We start from the raw sequence: 18,972 nt of genomic DNA on the forward strand, positions 1-18,972 counted from the left end.
GATCTCCTGACCTCGTGATCCGCCCGTCTCGGCCTCCCAAAGTGCTGGGATTACAGGCTTGAACCACCGCGCCCAGCCAGGTCGTGTTTTTTAAATGGGTTGAGAGCAGTAGTGGTTTAGCTAGTGTTCATTTGTTTTCTATTGCATGGTTAAGCATGCTGTATGGTCTTTTTCCTGTTTTACGTATTGGATGCATAAGAAACTCCGCTTTAATTGTGCTAAATTGGTGGTTCTCCTCCCTGGGAATTTTTTAAAACATGCTAATACTTGAGCTCCACCCATCAGGGATTGTCATTTCTTTGGTTTGGGTTTCTGAGAGGAGGGTGGGGCACTAGGAATTTGAGAAAGCATCCCTGAGATTCTGATATGCAGCTGGAATTAAACACAAGGAGATCAGCTATGGATGACTTCAGTTGTGATATGTAGAGACTAAGGAAGGGCAGACTCAAAGTGGGTCACTATTTGGTAAGATTAGTTCTCTCTAAATTGGAGATGTTTTAAGAACAGCAGTGGTTGGGGATAGAAAGCCAAGGATATTGGAAGGAGTCCCTGGAAATTTAGAACTATGGCCTGGGCTTCTGAGCGTGTTGTGTCTACTACAGGAAGTTTGTATTTGCCTTGACTCATCCTGGATAGTTTGTGCAGATATAAACATGAATTGCTCTTTCTTAAGTCTATACAAAGGGCTTTCATATAAAAAATTTCAAGTTCACTATATATATATAATATACACATATATATATAGCATTTGAAAAAAACTTTAAATCCCACTTAATTAAGCATTCCTAGCAGCTGTCCTGTGAATTGTCTCAGCAGTATTACCCACATAGGACAAGTAAGAAAATTGAAGTTCTGAAAGGTTAAATGCCTTGCCCAAGGTCATATAGCAATTCAGTAATGAGCTGGGATTAGAAATCAGAGCCCTGAAGGTCTTGTCTGTTGTCAGATCCATTGAATTTGGCTTCTGTTGCAAAATGAATGATGATTATAAAAATTTAAGAATATAGAGTACATTTTTTTCAGGCAGTATTTCAAAATGAACGAAGTATATGGATATCCTGAAGCTTATTTTTAACATTCCTGGAAAGTTTAACAGAAAAGCTTTGCAATTTTGCCTAATTTCATTTATATGTAGATAGATAGAATCTTTAGCTCAGTGTTCATTTTGAAGTACTTCAAGATTTAAGCTGGGAGGGAATTTTAGGGGAAGATGCTGCTGTTGATGTATCTGCTCTATATATGGAACACCAAGATGAATAGGAAGGAAGTATATAAAACCTTCCTACTCATAGTTCTACTAGGGCATTGCATTTTTTTTTAACCACTTAAGCCTGCATTTCTCCTTGAACAAAGAGAGAACATTGATGGATTTGGATGATAAATACAAAGTTCATATTATCGTTTCTGAACTCCTATAAAACTAAAGAGATCTTTTACGTTATTATCTATCTGTCAAGTTTCACTTCTGCTGCACTGGGTAGATTTAATAATGCATGTATGTACATTGCAGCATAACACCAGCACCTAGTTGAGTTGCCTACATATAGCAGGTACCTCACAAATATTTATTAATGATGACAACACTGTATATGGTAAATGCTTCACTCTGATAACTCAGTCACAGATTTAAAGGTGAATAAACAGGCTGCCTAATACTGTACTGCCATCTTTGTCTATCACTAGTATTGACTTAGAAACAGCCTTCTTTTTGTTTTTGTTTTTTTTTGTTTGTTTGTTTGTTTGTTTTTGAGATGGAGTCTCGCCCTGTTGCCCAGGCTGGAGTGCAGTGGCACAATCTCAGCTCACTGCAAGCTCCGCCTCCCAGGTTCACGCCATTCTCCTGCCTCAGCCTCCAGAGTAGCTGGGACTACAGGCGCCCACCACCACGTCTGACTAATTTTGTGTATTTTTAGTAGAGACAGGGTTTCACCTTGTCAGCCAGGATGGTCTCAATCTCCTGACCTCGTGATCCACCCACCTCAGCCTCCCAAAGTGCTGGGATTATAGGCGTGAACCACTGCGCCCAGCCAGAAACAACCTTCTCAATGACAATTTGGAATTTTTTCCAAGTCCAAGTTGTTTTCTCCTCATATTAATGCTCCTTTTTGAATAAATGCTAAGTCTCTTCAGTTTTATAGCATCAATTTGTGATGTTTCTGCTATAGTAACACATACAGAGTAGCTATGGTTATTTTGAGGTAAGCCTTATACTCTCTTCCCATTAAATTTTAAGTCAGTGTTTCACAAACAAGTTTGTTGAGGGACACAAAACAGCCTTCTTCGAATGTTTGAACGATGCCAGCAGAGTTCTGTATCAAGAAATAAAAAGGTCCAGTGATCCTGTTGAGTAGATAATTTTAAGAATAGCAGTGCAGTCAGTCTACTTTTTCCACACATTTGAAATGCAATCCTATGCTGGAATTAGAAATAAAATGTACATGTTTCTTATTATACATGCACATGGGGGTGATAGTCTTTTGAATGATCATATAATGTTTCATACAAACCAAGACATTTATGAGAGTGAATGGAGGAGTTATTATTATTTAAGCTAGGATAATAGGTGTTAGCTAAAATTGCCCTGAGAGAGCAGGATGTTTGACCATCCTAGTCATTCCTCTCCAATAATATGAGAACGTAGTTGTAGGTACTAATTGCCTTGCAATTGTAGTTTAATTTACCAGGAACATGGAATGGTTTTAAGCCATTCATTGTCTGCTCCTAGATGTACAAAAAAGGAATGAGATTCAATTCCGAATGGAAAGCTGGTTTGTCACTTTTTTTTCTTTGTCTAAATTACAGAAAATTTAACTATTGAAACTTTTCTTCTATTTTTTAAAATCTTTCTTTTCTTTCATGAACTCCCATTATGCTAGAGAAAATTCCTTGTATGTGGCAATGTGTACACGCTTCACATGCAGTATCTCATGTAATCCTAGAAACTTAGCTGGCCTGTTTTACAACTTAGGAAGTCGAGGCTTAGCAAGGTCAAAGAAATAACCTAAAGTCTAACAGGTGTTAGGGTTGCAACTCAACCCTAGGAAGTATTTAATGTGAGACTGTTAATGTGATATTAATCTTCAAAAGCATTGGTGTCATCCTTTTGCTTCAATCTTTGTGAGAGAGGAATCACCAGGATGGGTTCAGTTTTGTTTTTGAGTGGTGAGTTGTATATATAAGTGAAGACGAGGAAAGAGAACTTCAGAGTGAGAACCAGGAGTTATAAAGTGGTAGACCTGGAACAGTAGTGGTGCTGTGAAGCGTAATAGACCACTGATATTTAATGAGTAATAGGAATATTTGAGAAACAAGGGAAACCCCTAAAGGTTAATTTTTAAAATCTCTTAGAATTCTGCAAGTTGCTGCTAGATTAACTGCCATGCACTGCTGGTACATGACTATCCTTCATCTACTCTGCACCTATGCTTGCCTCTAGCAGTGCCCCCAATTTCCTGGCCGCACGTTCGTCTCCAACCCTGCCTCTCCCATCAGCCAGTGCCTATGTTCACCCCTGTTCTACTCTCTACTTGCTGCCCCTCTACTCTTACATTTTAAATTAGTTGCAAACTTAGTAAGTCAGTTCTTTATTTTAACTCATTAATCGAATAACCCTGACATCAGGGCTCAGCATTCATGACACTAATTCAGTGTGATGTGCCCCAGCCTACCTAGCTGCAAATCACCCAAAGGGTCACTTTACATACTCATTTCTTCTCTCTTTGCTATCATCTTTCTGGAAAAGACGAGTGTAGACCTTCACAAAGAATCTATAAACATCTCTCAATGTTTGTAGCCCATTCATGTGCTTTCTATGGTAAATATGTTTCTTAATCTTTGAGTCACCATCTTCTCTAAATGTTACTTCTTTTGACTATAATTAATAGCAAGTTTAATTATGCCTGATGACTTAGTGATGATAAAATATGCATAAATCAAAACTGAATTTAAACTAGTTATTAGTCATAATCATGCTTGAGCAATTGTTCATGTTGGCAAACAGGCACTTTAATTTATTGTTATTTTTCATAGGCCCAATGAGGTCAGAAACATCACTCACAAAAGCTTACAAACATGGCACTTTTTTAACACTGAAATCTTCTGTAAGCGAGTGCTATTAAAAAATTGCTTAGAAGGGAATAAGTGTTCCTTTAGAATAACAGAAGGACAGTGATGTAAACCACCTGCCCCCACACCCCTACCCCCGAATGCTCCCTCTTTCCCTTCATCATACTATAAAGTCTCTTTTAGTGGAACTATCATGGGCCTAAATGTCTGCCTAGTACAGTTTTAACTCTAGCTAGGTGATTTTTGGGAAATTATTTAATTCTTCCACCCTTCATTTTCTTACCTGTAAAAAGGGAATAATGATAAGAAGTGATAATAATAAAATAAGGTAGCATATGCATACGTAAAATGCCCAGACATGGATCTGACATAGATTAAGATGGTAATTCCTAGAAACATTTAATATGTTTTACACACATAGGTGATCTAAATGTAGTCCAGTGGCAAAGCCACGATCCTCCCCTCTGTATAGCTACTTCCCCAAATCACTTTTTCTTCAGTATTCAATGGAAAAGGAGATGTTGTTTGACATCACTCTGAGAGCTACTACTTGGCCTTTCCCCATCTTCTCTTACCTGGCTTCAAATCATAATACTGGGGGCTGCCTCAGACTCCACTTCTTTTGCTGCTGGTTACCTTTTGGATTTCTGGAATTATTGTTCTCCCTTGATATAGCCCTCATGCTGGCTTCAAAATGAAGTGAAATTTTTACAGGAAAGGGATATGGATCCAGACCGTAAGAGATGATTCTTTATTTTATTTTGTTTTATTTATTTAAGCTCTAGGGTACATATGCACAACGTGCAGGTTTGTTACACAGGTATACATATGCCATGTTGGTTTGCTGCACCCATCAACTCGTAATTTATATTAGGTATTTCTCCTAATGCTATCCCTCCCGCAGGCCCTCACTCCTCGGCAGGCCCTGGTGTGTGATGTTCCTCACCCCATGTCCAAGCGTTCTCATTGTTCTGTTCTCACCTATGAGTGAGAACATGTGGTATTTAGTTTTCTGTCCTTGTGTTAGTTTGCTGAGAATGATGGTTTTTAGCTTCATCCATGTCCCTGCAAAGGACATGAACTGATCCTTTTTTATGGCTGCATAGTATTCCATGGTGTATATGTGCCACATTTTCATAATGCAGTCTATCATTGAAATCTCATGCAAGAAAGAATTCAGGACAAGTCCATAGAGTAAAGTGAAAGCAAGTTTATTAAGAAAGTAAAGGAATAAAAGAATGACTACTTCGTAGACGGAGCAGCCCTGAGGGCTGATGATTGCCCATTTTTATGGTTATTTCCTGATGATATGCTCAACAAGGTGGGGATTATTCATGCCTCCCCTTTTAAGACCATGTAGGGTAACTTCCTGATGTTGCCATGGCATCTGCAAACTGTCATGGAGCTGGCTGGAGGGTAGCAGTGAGGATGACCAGAGGTCTTTCTTGTGGCCATCTTGGTTTTGGTGGGATTTAGCTGGCTTCTTTACTGTAGCCCATTTTATCAGCAAGGTCTTTATGACCTATATCTTATGCTGACCTCCAATCTCATCCTGTGACTTAGAATGCCTTAACCATCTGGGAATGCAGCCCAGTAGATCTCAGCCTTATTTTACCCAGCCCCTATTCAAGTTGGAGTTGCTCTGGTTTAAATGCCTTGGACAAAAATGAGAAAATCATTGACTGCTCTATCCCAAGTGTACACTGCCTGCCCTTGAGCCTCCCACAACACCACTTAAGTCTGTTGTGGTTAAAGGATTCTGCTATAGGTTTGACCATAATTTGAGGCATTTACATCATAAGGAGAGGAAAATTCTTTAAAATTGAATGCTATATATGTCCATTGCAAAGTTCAAGGAAAGAGAGAGAGAGAGAGAGAAAGAAAGACTCTTAACAGGTAGTTCACACATCTCTGGTGTTGTTTCTCTATCTCAGGATCATCCCTTAACTCTCTCTCTCTCTCCAAAGGCATACATTTTTCTTCACTTATGCACAGTGGTGATCAGTTTCTCCTCTGGAAAATCTTACTTCGATACTAAATGTTGATTTTCACTGGAGGATCTATCCTTCTCAACCTCCACCCGAATATCTGTAGGGCATGAAAGTCAGTGCAACTATTTTTCTCAAACTTTAGATTATTTTACCTGTAGTCACACCATAAAGGCAGACTACTTCAGTGTGTGGTGTGTATCGTATGTGTATGGTGTGTGCATGTGCATGTTTAGTGTAAAGGGAGAAGTATTGGTCCATGCTGTATATGTAGTCTCCCTTAGGGTTTCTCTCTCCGTGTGAGGTGAAGGCCTTCCTTTTGTTTTTTTCTATTGTTTTCAATCTTTATTTACAAACTCCTAAGATAATATGTGGACAAAACACACATACACACAAACCCACACTCAAGGAAACATTCTAAGGTAAACAGTACAGTATAGGCTAAACAGAGATAGTACAGTATAACTGGCATTAATTGGGAGTAGGCGAAGAGACTTTTTCCTAAAGGCATAATTATTTACAAAAGATTTTTCCCACCCAAATAAAGATAGCTTTTTATATTATTATGAGGCAGACCTGTCTTGGCAACCCTCTTTTTCTTTTTAAGTGTCTATTTCTGAACTCCTCACAGAACCTTAACTACATTTAAAAAGGGGTCAATTACAGCATCTATTCTTTCAAATAGCAGCATCTCTCCTTTGACTTTATTGGCGTGTTCTGCCAGGAAAGAGGTAGCCCACTCAAATGGGGCAACTGAGGAAGATTTAATGAAGGGACTATTTACAAAGGAATTGGAAGTGTTAAGGTAGACTTACAGGGTATGATGGTTTAGTACCTGGGCTAGTGAAAGTTAAGAGCCATAAAGTTGATGGAGGGAGAAACATTTAGTGGAATGAAGGAAAAGTATTTAATAGCTATAAGCAAATGCCACTCCATAGGAACTGTGGCTTTCGTTAGAGGTAGGGAGATAACTTGAGGCAATACAGAGGATGGAATCTGGTGGAATAAATACCTTCATGTCTCTATCTCTTCATTTGCCCTTTGTTTCTTTTCTTTTGTGTGTCCCATCCCCCCATTGGCAAAGGCCAAACAGAAACCAATAAGGCAGGGGGCCACCAATGCAGCCCACCTATGGGTATAAAGCAGGTTAAAGCAGGACAAAGGGGATCTTGGGGAACAGATGGAAAAGATCTTGTACATCTCCTTAACTTCCAGTTCAAAGTCATGAGATGTGCGAAGTTGTTGGTCTCTCCTCCTTCTGAGAATCTCATGTAAAATGATAGGAAAGGAATTTTAAAAGCCCTAATTCCTTCTCAAAAACAAAAGGAGAGGACCATTAGTGGAGGGGAGATCTTTATGGATGACAGAACATTAATGGGTGAGACCAAAAAGTAGAGAAATTGATGACATGACATTGTGAGCCATGACCTAATGTAGCAGGAAGGTGGTTGGTGGCAGGGAAAAAGCTCCTCTACCCAAGAGGACTATGCCGAGCTGTGGTGACTGGTCTGATGGAGGACAGGAGTGAGGGGTAGGACTTAAAAAAATATGGGTTATTAAGTAACCAGTAGAGGCATAAAAATAGCAACATCATTATCAAAGATTGAAAGATGGTACAAAGTAAATTGTCAATTACTGCAGAAAGTCAATACGTAATGTCTGAAGTTCATAAATCAAGAAGTAATGACATAAGCATAGTATTTATAGATTTGGAGGTAATCATAGAAAAATTAAATACAGAAGCAGTTGAAAGTGTTCCTTCTGAAAAGGAAGAGAGTAAGGAAGCTGTCATAGTGGGTGAGTTGCTTCTCACTGTGAGTCTTCTAGTATTCATGATTTTTTTTAAATGCATATATAATTTCAATAAATTCTTATTTCATTGTACTGGCTTTCTGTAAGTTAACATCTTGATATGGGTAGGTCCATTATTTGTACCAAACCTACCAGCTGATTCCATCTTTGCCTACACTGTCTTTTCTCTCCATTCTTTAAAACCCTCACTGTGCTCCTCCCTCTCTCCCACCTTCCCCATGTGCTCACACCCAGAGCCATACTCACATACCTTCCTTCTGAATGTAGTTAATTACATGTCTGTCTTTGTAAATAAATGCCTTGCACTCTTACATCCCAGTGCCTTTCTTCAAAGTGTTTCCTTGGCCTGAATGGCTTCATTCATATATATATGCATATATATGATTTCATTCCTATATATATGTAATTTCATTCATATATATATATATGATTTTTTTTCTATTTAACCATCAAGGCCCTCAAAGCAGATAAAAATCTGTCTCCTTCATCAGCCCTCTTTGGTTGCCAAATTCTAAAATGATTTCTGTTTCTTCTATACCTACGGAACCCTGTGTCACTCTCTGACACTGCTCACACTGCAATGTCTTCTAACTAGTTGTGTATATGTCTGCCCCTTTTCTTCTTGCTTAATTGTAAGTTCTGTAGGTCAGAGATTTGTGTCTATATTTACAGTGAAAATAGTCCATCTTCCACATGGTAATTGAAATAGTTGCTAGGCACTTTAATGATAATCGATTTTTGTTGTTGATGTTGATTCAGAAGGCATGTAAAGATTGTGAAATGAGTGCCTCAACACATTAAAGTGAACATCAGTTGTTTTTTTTTTGTTGATGTTCCTATTAATACTTCTACTTCTCAGCAAAACCCTGAAGTAAACAATATGTTGTTCTTTCCCAATTTTAGTGCCTCTTCCCTAAATTCCAATTATATACATATGGTTATAAGGTTATGACATTATAAAGAATAAGAAATCTAATAAACTAATATCCATAAATTGGTTACTAATATATTAATTATTATAGGTATGTTTTGTTTGCATTATGAAAGTGGCCTGGATGGAGAAATCCCTTACTCAAGGTACTGAGTTGCTAATAATAAAACACCAGCGATTTCAGCTGTTGGTTGGAGATCAAAGAGGGCTTCTGAGGCCCCTCTGATCATGTCAAAAAACTTTTATGCCATTGGTAAAGTAGATTCTAATTAAACATATTAAGACAGTGGGAAATAATTATATTTGAAATCACCAGTGTTAAGTATTGTGTGTTTATTTCATAAAAGTAAGATGGAGTGTTAACTCTTGGTCTTTGCTTGTTATTTTCATTCCCAGGTTGACTTTCCACATGTGCTTACTTTATCTCTCTCTCAGTTGCTACCTGGATTTTGATCTACATCAACATAAAAGGGCACTATTTAATTTTCTTTTTCCTTTACTTCAGGAAATGCCACAATAAAACAGTCTCGATACAGAATCATCATCCAAGAAGCAGCCAATGGAGGCCAGGAATGCCCAGATACCTTATATGAGGAGAGAGAGTGTGAAGATGTCTCCTTGTGTCCTATATATCGGTAAGTGGTTATCTTTTAAAATTATCATTAGACTTACTACAAATTATAATCTATTTTCTTTCATATAATATATGGTCATTTGGTGACAAATAAGAAGTGAGAGGGGATCTGGGATTTACATATCTTCAAATACTTTACTATTCTTACCCTCTTATCTGGAACATATTTGGGAGGAGTAGAGAATATGAAAGTCTAATTAACAGGGGGAAAGGAAGCATGTTTGACCGTAAGTGAGCTGCTTGACTTATGCCACTAAGCAATCCACTTTCAGGATCATGTTTGAAAGAGATTCAGGATGAGGTTGTTATGGTTGTTATCTGGGGGCTGGGAGAAGGAATACACACCACACACACACACACACAGACACACACACACACACACACACACACACACACACACAGGAGGTAACTTACTTTCATTCTATTGTTCTCATCCTAACATCTTTAGTCAAGAATTAAGAGCAAATTTGTACTCCCTTGTTTATTTTAATTAAAAATGTTTTTGATTCTCAATTTTTGTGATACACAATTTCAGAAACCATTCAATTAGAAAAAAAAAAGTTTAACTTATGGATCAAATTTTTTATTACAAAAAGAAAATGAATAACTTTTAAACTATGTATGTTCCCTGTATATTCCCTCTTGGCAAATTAGTGTTTACTATTGATAAAAATAATACTTGAGGTTTCTTTGCTTACTCACAAATTTCCCCCCTTTTAACACCTGACAGTTTTAAATCTGATTGAAATGCTACTTTAAAGTGTATTGGGAATAAATTCAATCTCTATGGGGTTTTACTGATTTGTGAAAATAATCCGTGGTCTTAAAAATAATATGGGTTTTATCAGCACACTTAAAAATGCCTTCAGCAAAAATGTCCCATGTTTCTGCTAATTATTTGAGAAACTAAACTTAAAGCTGTGAAATTCAAGGGCTAATTATTTGAGAGAATACAAGTTATTTCCTTTTTTTAAAGAAGAAAGATATTGTTGAAGAAGTCTAAATTACTATTGATTTTATCGTCCTTTACTTTCATTGTTTTTATCCGATGACCAGTTTTGGGAGGATGTAAATAAACACTGGGAACATGCCCAGACTCCCATTTTTTTCTCATTAACCACAGGGCCATTGTGGAAACACTGTCAATATTCATCCTTTTGTACAATGTCTAAATATTGAAACTTCTGAGCCCAGCAAAAGAACTCTCAAGGAAGGTATCCAAATGAAAAAAAAATAGCCAAATCAAGTATTATTAGACGTTTTTATGAACCCAGGGTTGTTATAATCAGACAAAATAAAAAAACTATTAGTGGGATCTTCCATTTCTTTGTCCACTCATTTTACTCTCCCATTGCACTTCAATTTAGCTACTTGTGTTTGAGCTAGTTGCTATCAATGACCTCCTGCCTTGTTCCCCAAAAATCAGTTCTACTGTGTATGAATTGGATCATTGTGCCATTTTTCCTGACGCGTAGTTCAAAATGTATCCAAGTTATCAGCATGAATCTCTGCCCCTTCATGAAACATCCTTGAATTTTGAGCAATATAGTTCCAATTTAGATTTTGCTTTCCCCTTTATTGGTATGTTAGGGAGGAAATTGTCTTAGGAAGAGAGTTAACATAGGATTTTATCATTCTCTTCTGATTCTTCTTTCTGAATCCATTAAGGTGATATAGTCACATGTTTACCAAATTAAAACAGAATCAAAATGCCTATTTAATCTGTCATGTGAATTTGAACTTCTCTCAATACATTCAGTAGATAAGACAGCGTGGGCACCTTTATCCCTATGTAGAATTGGCAATAAGATATTGCCAAGAGGATGTGGCTGAATATCCAGAGGCAGGACTGGCAACTGGCCTGTCCTGACTTGCACAGCCTGGGACAAATCATGTAACCTCTCTGAACCTGGGTTTATCATCCTAAAATTGAAAGTTTAGTAAAGGAATTCCAAAAATTTCTTTCCTCCATTTCAGTCTATTCACCAAGGTAAAGGACATTCAACTCCTCGGTCTCACTTTGGTCAAGAAAGCCTATGTTAACTCAATTTAAGGAAATTGAATGAGTGAACGACATATTTCAGTTCAAAAGTTGAACTGAAATCCCTTACCTTTTGGCTTCTGTATCTTGGAATCATGTGGAACGTGTCTGTTCATGTATAAAGTAAATTTATAACAATCTAAAATTAATAGATGCTTTCTTTAAATGTAACAGGTTTCCTGTTTAGCTGTTTCCTGATTTTTTTTCCCCCAACTCTTCAGCTATTCCCATTAGGAAGGCCACTTGAATGAGGTCAATGATGTTTTGATTCATGTTTCTCTTTCCTTTTTTGAAGTAGTTCTCTTATCAGAGGTATTGGCTCATATGAAAAGGATTAAAATGTACTAAGTGAAAGAGCAGAATCTGTAGTTATACTTAGGGTTGGGGCTTTCTGGAATATTGTGAAGAGACAGATTTAAGGTTGGGGTTTTCTGGAATATTGTGAAGGACACAAGTCATCATCTGCCCTGTGAGTCATAAAAAGAGAGTTTTGTTGACCTGAGAAAGAAAAACCAGTAGAAAGTGAGAAGATTGCCTTCAAGATTGTATCCTCTGAGGACTAGAAATCATGGTATTTGATCAACGGCAGGTCCATTCCTCTTTCCTAAGATGAACTATCGGATAAGATAGGTCCATGGTGCCCGTTCTTTTACTCTATAACCTATTGAGATGTTTGATTTACTTCAGAAGACCTTGGAAACACCTTATAAATGGAAGCAGTGGATTAAGTGTGAAGGTTTGTACCTCAAGCTTATAAAAATTTTGAAGCAGAAGATTAATGTGAAGTTTGTACCTCAAGCTTACGGATGTTCAAACCTTGATTCTCTAACGCACCAATGGGACATAAGGATTTTCTCTCTCTTTTTTTCTTGTATTTTTTTTGAAACAATTTTAAGTGCATAAAGAACTAGACCCTCTAGACTGGTCTGTGCCTCTAATGTTTATTATTGCCACTTTTCTATATTAACCAGAGTTTATGTGCAAAATATCCAAATTCAGTTTTTTCTCATTAGCCACAGGACCAATTCAAAAACATTGAATTACTGCCTAAATCATGAATCTGGGGTAGAGTGGACTATTGTCATTCTAGTGCTTGCCAAGGCTTGGTTTTATGACATTGGTTTCACATCCAGTTTTATTGAATTACTGTCTCTATGTTTTTTTAAACTTCAAACATATCTAAATATTTCTTCTGCATGTTGATCACAGTGAAGTTTCTAGTCCATTGTTTTTGGTAATCACAGGTGGAAGCCACAGAAATGGAGCCCTTGCATCTTAGTGCCAGAGTCTGTCCGGCAGGGAATAATGGGCAGCAGTGAAGCCTGTGGAAAGGGGTTACAAACAAGAGGTAAGATGATTTTTACATAGATTTTTATTAATACATAAGTTAATATTATGTAACTCATATGTGTTGCTTATTTTTATATTTGAATGAATTATATTATTGGCTTGAATTATTTATATTTATTGATGTTGAATATAAATAGGATTTGGCATAATTAACATTTTATATTAGATTAACTATAACCAGTTAGTGTACCTAAGGACTAAAGAAATATAAGCAAATATCTGTTCTCAGTCATAGCATACACTAATGCTCATGTTCCAAATACATATTAGATATTACCTGGTATCTGTGAATGAAGGTTATATCAAGATTAAATTCAACTGTCTGTATACTTTAGATTTTTTGGTGCTAATTAAATATTTGTTGATGAATGAAAGAATAACTGAATGAATTGACTAATCTTAATGATCATAGGATATTGCTTAAATATAATTGTCATATACATACTCATGTCTTATATGTCAAATGCATACAAAGGAAGTATTAAAATTTCTGGAAGACATATGAATAAGCTTCTGGACCTGAGTAGAACTGCCTTTTATCATCAATGACTAGAAAGTGTGGGAAATCTCTAAACAGTACTCAGAGAATCATCAGACTGCTCACTTTTCTATTTCATTCATAATCTAGGTGCCAATTATATGAAGCTTGATACGAAGTGCATTATTCTCCAAATCTAACTACTTTGTCACTAAAGGGATATATGTGGCAAAATTAGAACTTGTGGAATCAATCAAAGTATACTGGTTTCATAATTAATGTTCTTTACAAGGCATATTTAGAATTAAGTTTCTCTTTTTGTTACATAGGTCATCCTTTGGAAATAATACCCCTGTCAAAAAATTTATAGATGAAATTGATTGGTCAGGTAGTTTGATTTAAGACTTCTGTGGGGATCTACAGTGACTTTGTGTAAATTATAAGAATGAACCACTTTCTTAAGACACATTACTTTTATATATCACTAAATTATTGTAATAATATGATATTGTTATTTTAAGATTTTTGCCTACTTTCTGCTGAGAAATTGTTACAGAATATCCAAATCAGCGTACAGTTTAAATAGCACCTTGAATTTGTTACTCTATGATACTACAATACTAAACAAAATCATTTAGTAAATTCTGCAGGGATATTGTTTGTAAATGATGTAGAATTATCACATAAAAAGCAAGATATTTCATATTTTCTAGAATATGAAATCTCTTTGGTTTTCCATTTAAATGAACATTTCTAGCTGGATGCCTGATAGTCCTTTAGATTAGGCAATGAACTTTCTCTAAATTTGATACCAGCATTAGAACAATCCTGGTGTTTAGTTGATGGGCAAGTTGCACTTTTAGCATAGTAGGATGGGTCTTCAATTTTAGGATTATGGAGGAAAGACGTTTCTACCTCCATCTTTTCTTTAAATTAAGAACCATAAAGGAAAATACAAAACAATAAAACTAAATACATCTCCAGTGAGATCAATCTCCTTTAAAAATCACTCCAAAGAACAAGGAATACAGTAAACTTACTTTCAGGTAAATTAGGAGCCATCAGTAACCTACATCATAATATATAAATTTGGAAAGTAAATGGAGATGTAAAAAGTAAAGTACTTTGCAGAACAGGATTACACCTAAGTGTTGGCAAGGGTGAAGGTGTGGGAGCTGGAGGGAAATAAAATGATATATCCTGGACAACTCCAGGAAGAAACCACATTCTGCAGAAGGAAGTGTGCAAGTGTGTGTGTGTGTGTGTGTGTGTGTGTGTGTTGGGAGTTGAAGATAAAAACCAGAGCTCTGAAAGTCTGAACAAAGAGCAGCAAAGTTCCTCCTTGTTTAAGTTCCTCACCTTTCACTCTACCGAGTCAGATTTCTGCCTTTTCTTTTTCTTGTGGGAGCATGGAGATGTATTCTCTAGGAAACAGAGAGGTTTTAGACTCTGGACAATAAGCAGAGGTGGGTGGAGATGTGGGGCTAGACTGAAATCAGGTGGATCAAAGGAATGTCTGAATAAGGAATTATGAGACTCTGATTTCCTCTGAACATTAAACTGCTAAGAGTTGAAGATAGAGAAATGAGAATATAAAGGGGAGAAAAGTACCAAAGAAATAATACTAGAAAAATACTCATTAAGGAGCCAAAATGATTAAATAAGGCCCATATCAAGGCTTGTCATTGTGATATTTCAGACCACATGGGGTAAAGTCATTACCCTAAAGTCTTCCAGAGTAAACAGCATGATCTATCACCCAGAGTTCTTGAATAAGATTATAGGACTTTTCACATCAGCATTGGAAAGTGGAAGGAAATAGAGCAACAGCTTCTAAATGTGGAATGAGAATATTTTCAACCAAGAAGTCCTATTAAATTATCATTCAGTTATTAGGATAACATGAAAATGTTTGCAGAAAACAAAATCTCCAAAAGCTTACCTTCAAAGCATCCTGTGTCGAGAAGTAAATAGAGTATATGCCTCATCAAAGATGAATAAATCAGGATGCACACTGGATATCCTCCCCAGAAGAGAGGACATTGGCATTCCTAGGAAGAAAGAGAGGGGAAATTCATGGACCACTGCTGTTCACAGGCCTCGAGTTGTTCACTAGGCTCATGTGGTGACAGCAAGAGACCTATAAAGTGTCAGGAGGGGTGTCTTAACATAAACAATAGAAAGAATAGAGGATTTGTCAGGTTTGACCTGGACAATTGCACTGAGAAGCATTTCATAGGTATAAAAGCACTTATCCAGATTCATAGAAATGTCTGCAAATAAAAGTGAAAGAATTTCAGGAAATACAAAATGTTGTAGATAGGAGGTATAGTTACAATATACTTTTTCAGCTTACCTATAAAGAATATATTGTCATAAAAGCAAAAACATTAAATTATGGATTTAAGCAAAAAATGTGATTCAACAATATTGAGAGTTTAGTGAAGGGACCTGGGAGGTGTTGACCTCAAAAAGACAACAGTAGAAAGCACCTATCATTAAGGAATTGGCTAATGGAGCTATATGAATATATTTTTAGAAACATGAAGTACCCATTAGAAGAAACTGTAGAACAGTAAAAAATAATTGACTCAAAGTGAGGAGTCAGGTAATTATTTGTTTTATCATTATTCAAGTTTCAATGCTATGAATATGTACTACTTTGGTAAAAATTTATTTTTTAACATAATCTGGCCAGGTGTGATGGTTCACGCCTGAATCTCAGCACTTTGGAAGTCTGAGGTGAGAGGATTCCGTGAGCTCAAGAGTTCAAGACCAGCCTGGATAATATGGCAAGACCCCGTGTCTATGAAAATAGAAATTTTTTAAAAATGAGCCAGACATGGTAATGTATGCCTGTAGTCCCAGCTACTCAGAAGGCTGAGGTGGGAGGATCGTTTGAACCTGGGCAGCTGAGGCTACAGTGAGCTGTGATCATACCACTGCATTTCAGCCTGGGTGAAAGAATAAGACCCTGGCTCAAACAATAATAATAATGCAATAAAGTGATCTATTCAATGTTCTAAGGGATTATTTAAGTAAATGCATTGTAAAATGCTGAAAAAGCTAGGTCCAGGAAGGAAATTCAGGTGGGGGAAGGGAGGAGGAGGGACCTGCCTGTTTTATACTGTATGAAGAAGCTTCTGCTGACAGCATTTTTTGCTGGTTTAAACAGATAGGGTCTTGTTTCTTCACGCATATTAATAGGATGGATTGTGGTTCCTAAAAATACATGTCCCCATGCTAATCATCATAACCTGCACATATGACTTTATTTGCAAAAAGGATCTTTGTAGATGTAATTAATTTAAGGATTTAAAGCCTTTATCAATTTGGAAAAGTTTATTTTGTCGTTGAGTTCTTTGTATCCCAGAGGGAGTTTGAACTCAGACCATAAAGTCATGGGAGGCCAGCTTGAGGTTATACATTCTCATGAAGGATTCTCCTCTCTTGCTATCCAATGCTATGCTTTAGAATTGCAAGTTGTCTTGCCAAAACCTTGTGCCTAGCAAGTTTATTTCTATCTAGTTCATCCCTAAACACTAAGGGTGAATGTTAGTTGCCATTGCTTCTAGTGTGGGAATTTTATAAGATTCTCCATGGCCAACCTTATATATTTTTTTTTCCTTCTGTGCATTATGAATCCATAAAAGTAAAAACTGACATCTTCAAGATTTAATAGAAACCCTTGGGATGAAATTTGCCTTTCTTGTTTACCTGGCAGGGCCTCCTACTTTCACTTTGTTTTGGGTGTTATGGATTCCTTACTTTCAGACCAGCCCAGCAATACATTCAGAAAATATATATGTTATCGTATGCTTTAGTCTTTTTCATTTGAAAGGATATTTCAGGATTTGTGTGCCATTAGACTGCCAGAAACAGAAGTACCACTTGTTTTATTTCATTGTACGTTGGTTGCCGACCTGTTTAATTGGTTCATGGTTAAGATTTCATTCGTATAATAATTTTTCAGTTAAAAAATAAGAAAAACATCCTGGCTAACACGGTGAAACCCCGTCTCTACTAAAAATACAAAAAAACTAGCCGGGCGAGGTGGCGGGCGCCTGTAGTCCCAGCTACTCCGGAGGCTGAGGCAGGAGAATGGCGTAAACCCGGGAGGCGGAGCTCGCCTCAAGAAAAAAAAAAAGATATAATAATAATAATAAGAAGAAAAACAAGAAGGTAGAACAGCACATAGAGTTATAACTGTAGCTACACATCTACACCATCTCCAGGAAGATGGGCACTTTGAGTTTCATTGTCCTAGTTGTCTCGTACTTCAAGAAGACCCAAGTATTCTTTCTGCCCAGAGTCTTGTGCTTTATCAGAATAATTTTTTTAACAGTGACTTATATTTTATGGCAAATGAAAGTATAAGGAGAAGAAATTTAAACATAATAATACACTTTGTAGAAACTGCCCTTAAAATGCTAAAACTTTAGTACTAAAAAAAGAGAGAGAGAAAAGTCGAGATGCTGTCATTTCTGTAAGTGGAGTGTATTTCGCTAGGGACTGATTTTTTGTTTTGCTATCCACTATTTTAAAGCTGACTTAATGGACTTTCCAGTATTTTTCTTTTGTACGAACTTTCTGGTCATTTATCAGCCCGTGAGTATACTCTGTCAGCGACAGACTTGACATTATGGCACTGTAATGGATACAGAGTAGGTACTGGAGATCGAAATCATCTTGTCTATGATATTGTTGACTTTTTTGAACTATCTATAGTCTTTTTTGGTTTATTTTCACTGAACAGTGTTTAGGTGGACCAAAAGAGGCAGATCTCTAAATTCTGTAAAATCTTTTTGTTCTTCTTTAATTAGTTTTTGTCACAGTTTTCTTACACAATAGTTTTGATGGAGATTCTGTATGCTTTTCTTTGCATTCAAGGGACCCCTTTAAAGTAAAGATATTTTTCTGGGAAAAAAAATGAGCAAAATAATTCACTTTCAAAATTAGTTGTGGATTACCTTAAGTTTTTGCTTCTTTGTTTGTTTTGAATGGAATTAGAAATCAGAAGAAGTTAAATAATGGAGATCTAAAGTCTTAATTATACACCAATAATACCTGGTATTTAAAAATGAAAATCCATAAGAAACATATATTTGTGTGTATTTACCATTTTTGTCTGATATGCTTTATTTAACATAACATTTCATAATCTAGTCTTTCACTAAGGCTTGTAATATGTGATTGAATCATTAAGAATTTATGGCCAGGCGCAGTGGCTCATGCCTGTAATCCCAGCACTTTGAGAGGCTGAGGCGGGTGGATTACCTGAGGTCAGGAGTTCGAGACCAGTCTGACCAACATGGTGAAACCCCATCTATACTAAAAATACAAAAATTAGCTGGGCGTGGTGGTGGGTGCCTGTAATCCCACCTACTCATAAGGCTAAGGCAGAAGAATCTCTAGAACCCGGGAGGCAGAAGTTGCAGTGAGCTAAGATCTCAAAAAAAAAAAAAAAAGATTAATTTGTATGATTTTCCAACATTATGTATAACATAAAGTATATATTTATATAAAACGAAGGCAAGTAAGTTGATTGCATGAGTTGGATTCAGAGAAAACTATTTGTGTTGTAGATCTGAATAGTCTTATTTTCTGATTAAAAGTGTTCTCCCCAGCTATGGTATCTTCATGGAGAGAAGGTTAAAGATATTACCCATCATC

At 36.6% G+C, this 18,972-nt stretch overlaps 1 protein-coding gene across 1 annotated transcript in view; it reads left to right on the forward strand.

The window, feature by feature from the left end:
• The window catches only part of LOC105524243 (thrombospondin type-1 domain-containing protein 7B), a 543,827-nt gene that overhangs the window by 113,185 nt on the left and 411,670 nt on the right, over positions 1 to 18,972 (forward strand). The window contains exons 8-9 of the mRNA XM_011959437.1: positions 9,302 to 9,431; positions 12,716 to 12,819. Of these exons, the coding sequence (XP_011814827.1) occupies positions 9,302 to 9,431; positions 12,716 to 12,819 (234 nt within the window). The remainder of the gene's footprint in view (positions 1 to 9,301; positions 9,432 to 12,715; positions 12,820 to 18,972) is intronic.

The sequence above is a fragment of the Colobus angolensis genome, unplaced genomic scaffold (genome assembly GCF_000951035.1).
Source record: "Colobus angolensis palliatus isolate OR3802 unplaced genomic scaffold, Cang.pa_1.0 Scaffold492, whole genome shotgun sequence".
Classification (NCBI taxonomy): domain Eukaryota; kingdom Metazoa; phylum Chordata; class Mammalia; order Primates; family Cercopithecidae; genus Colobus; species Colobus angolensis.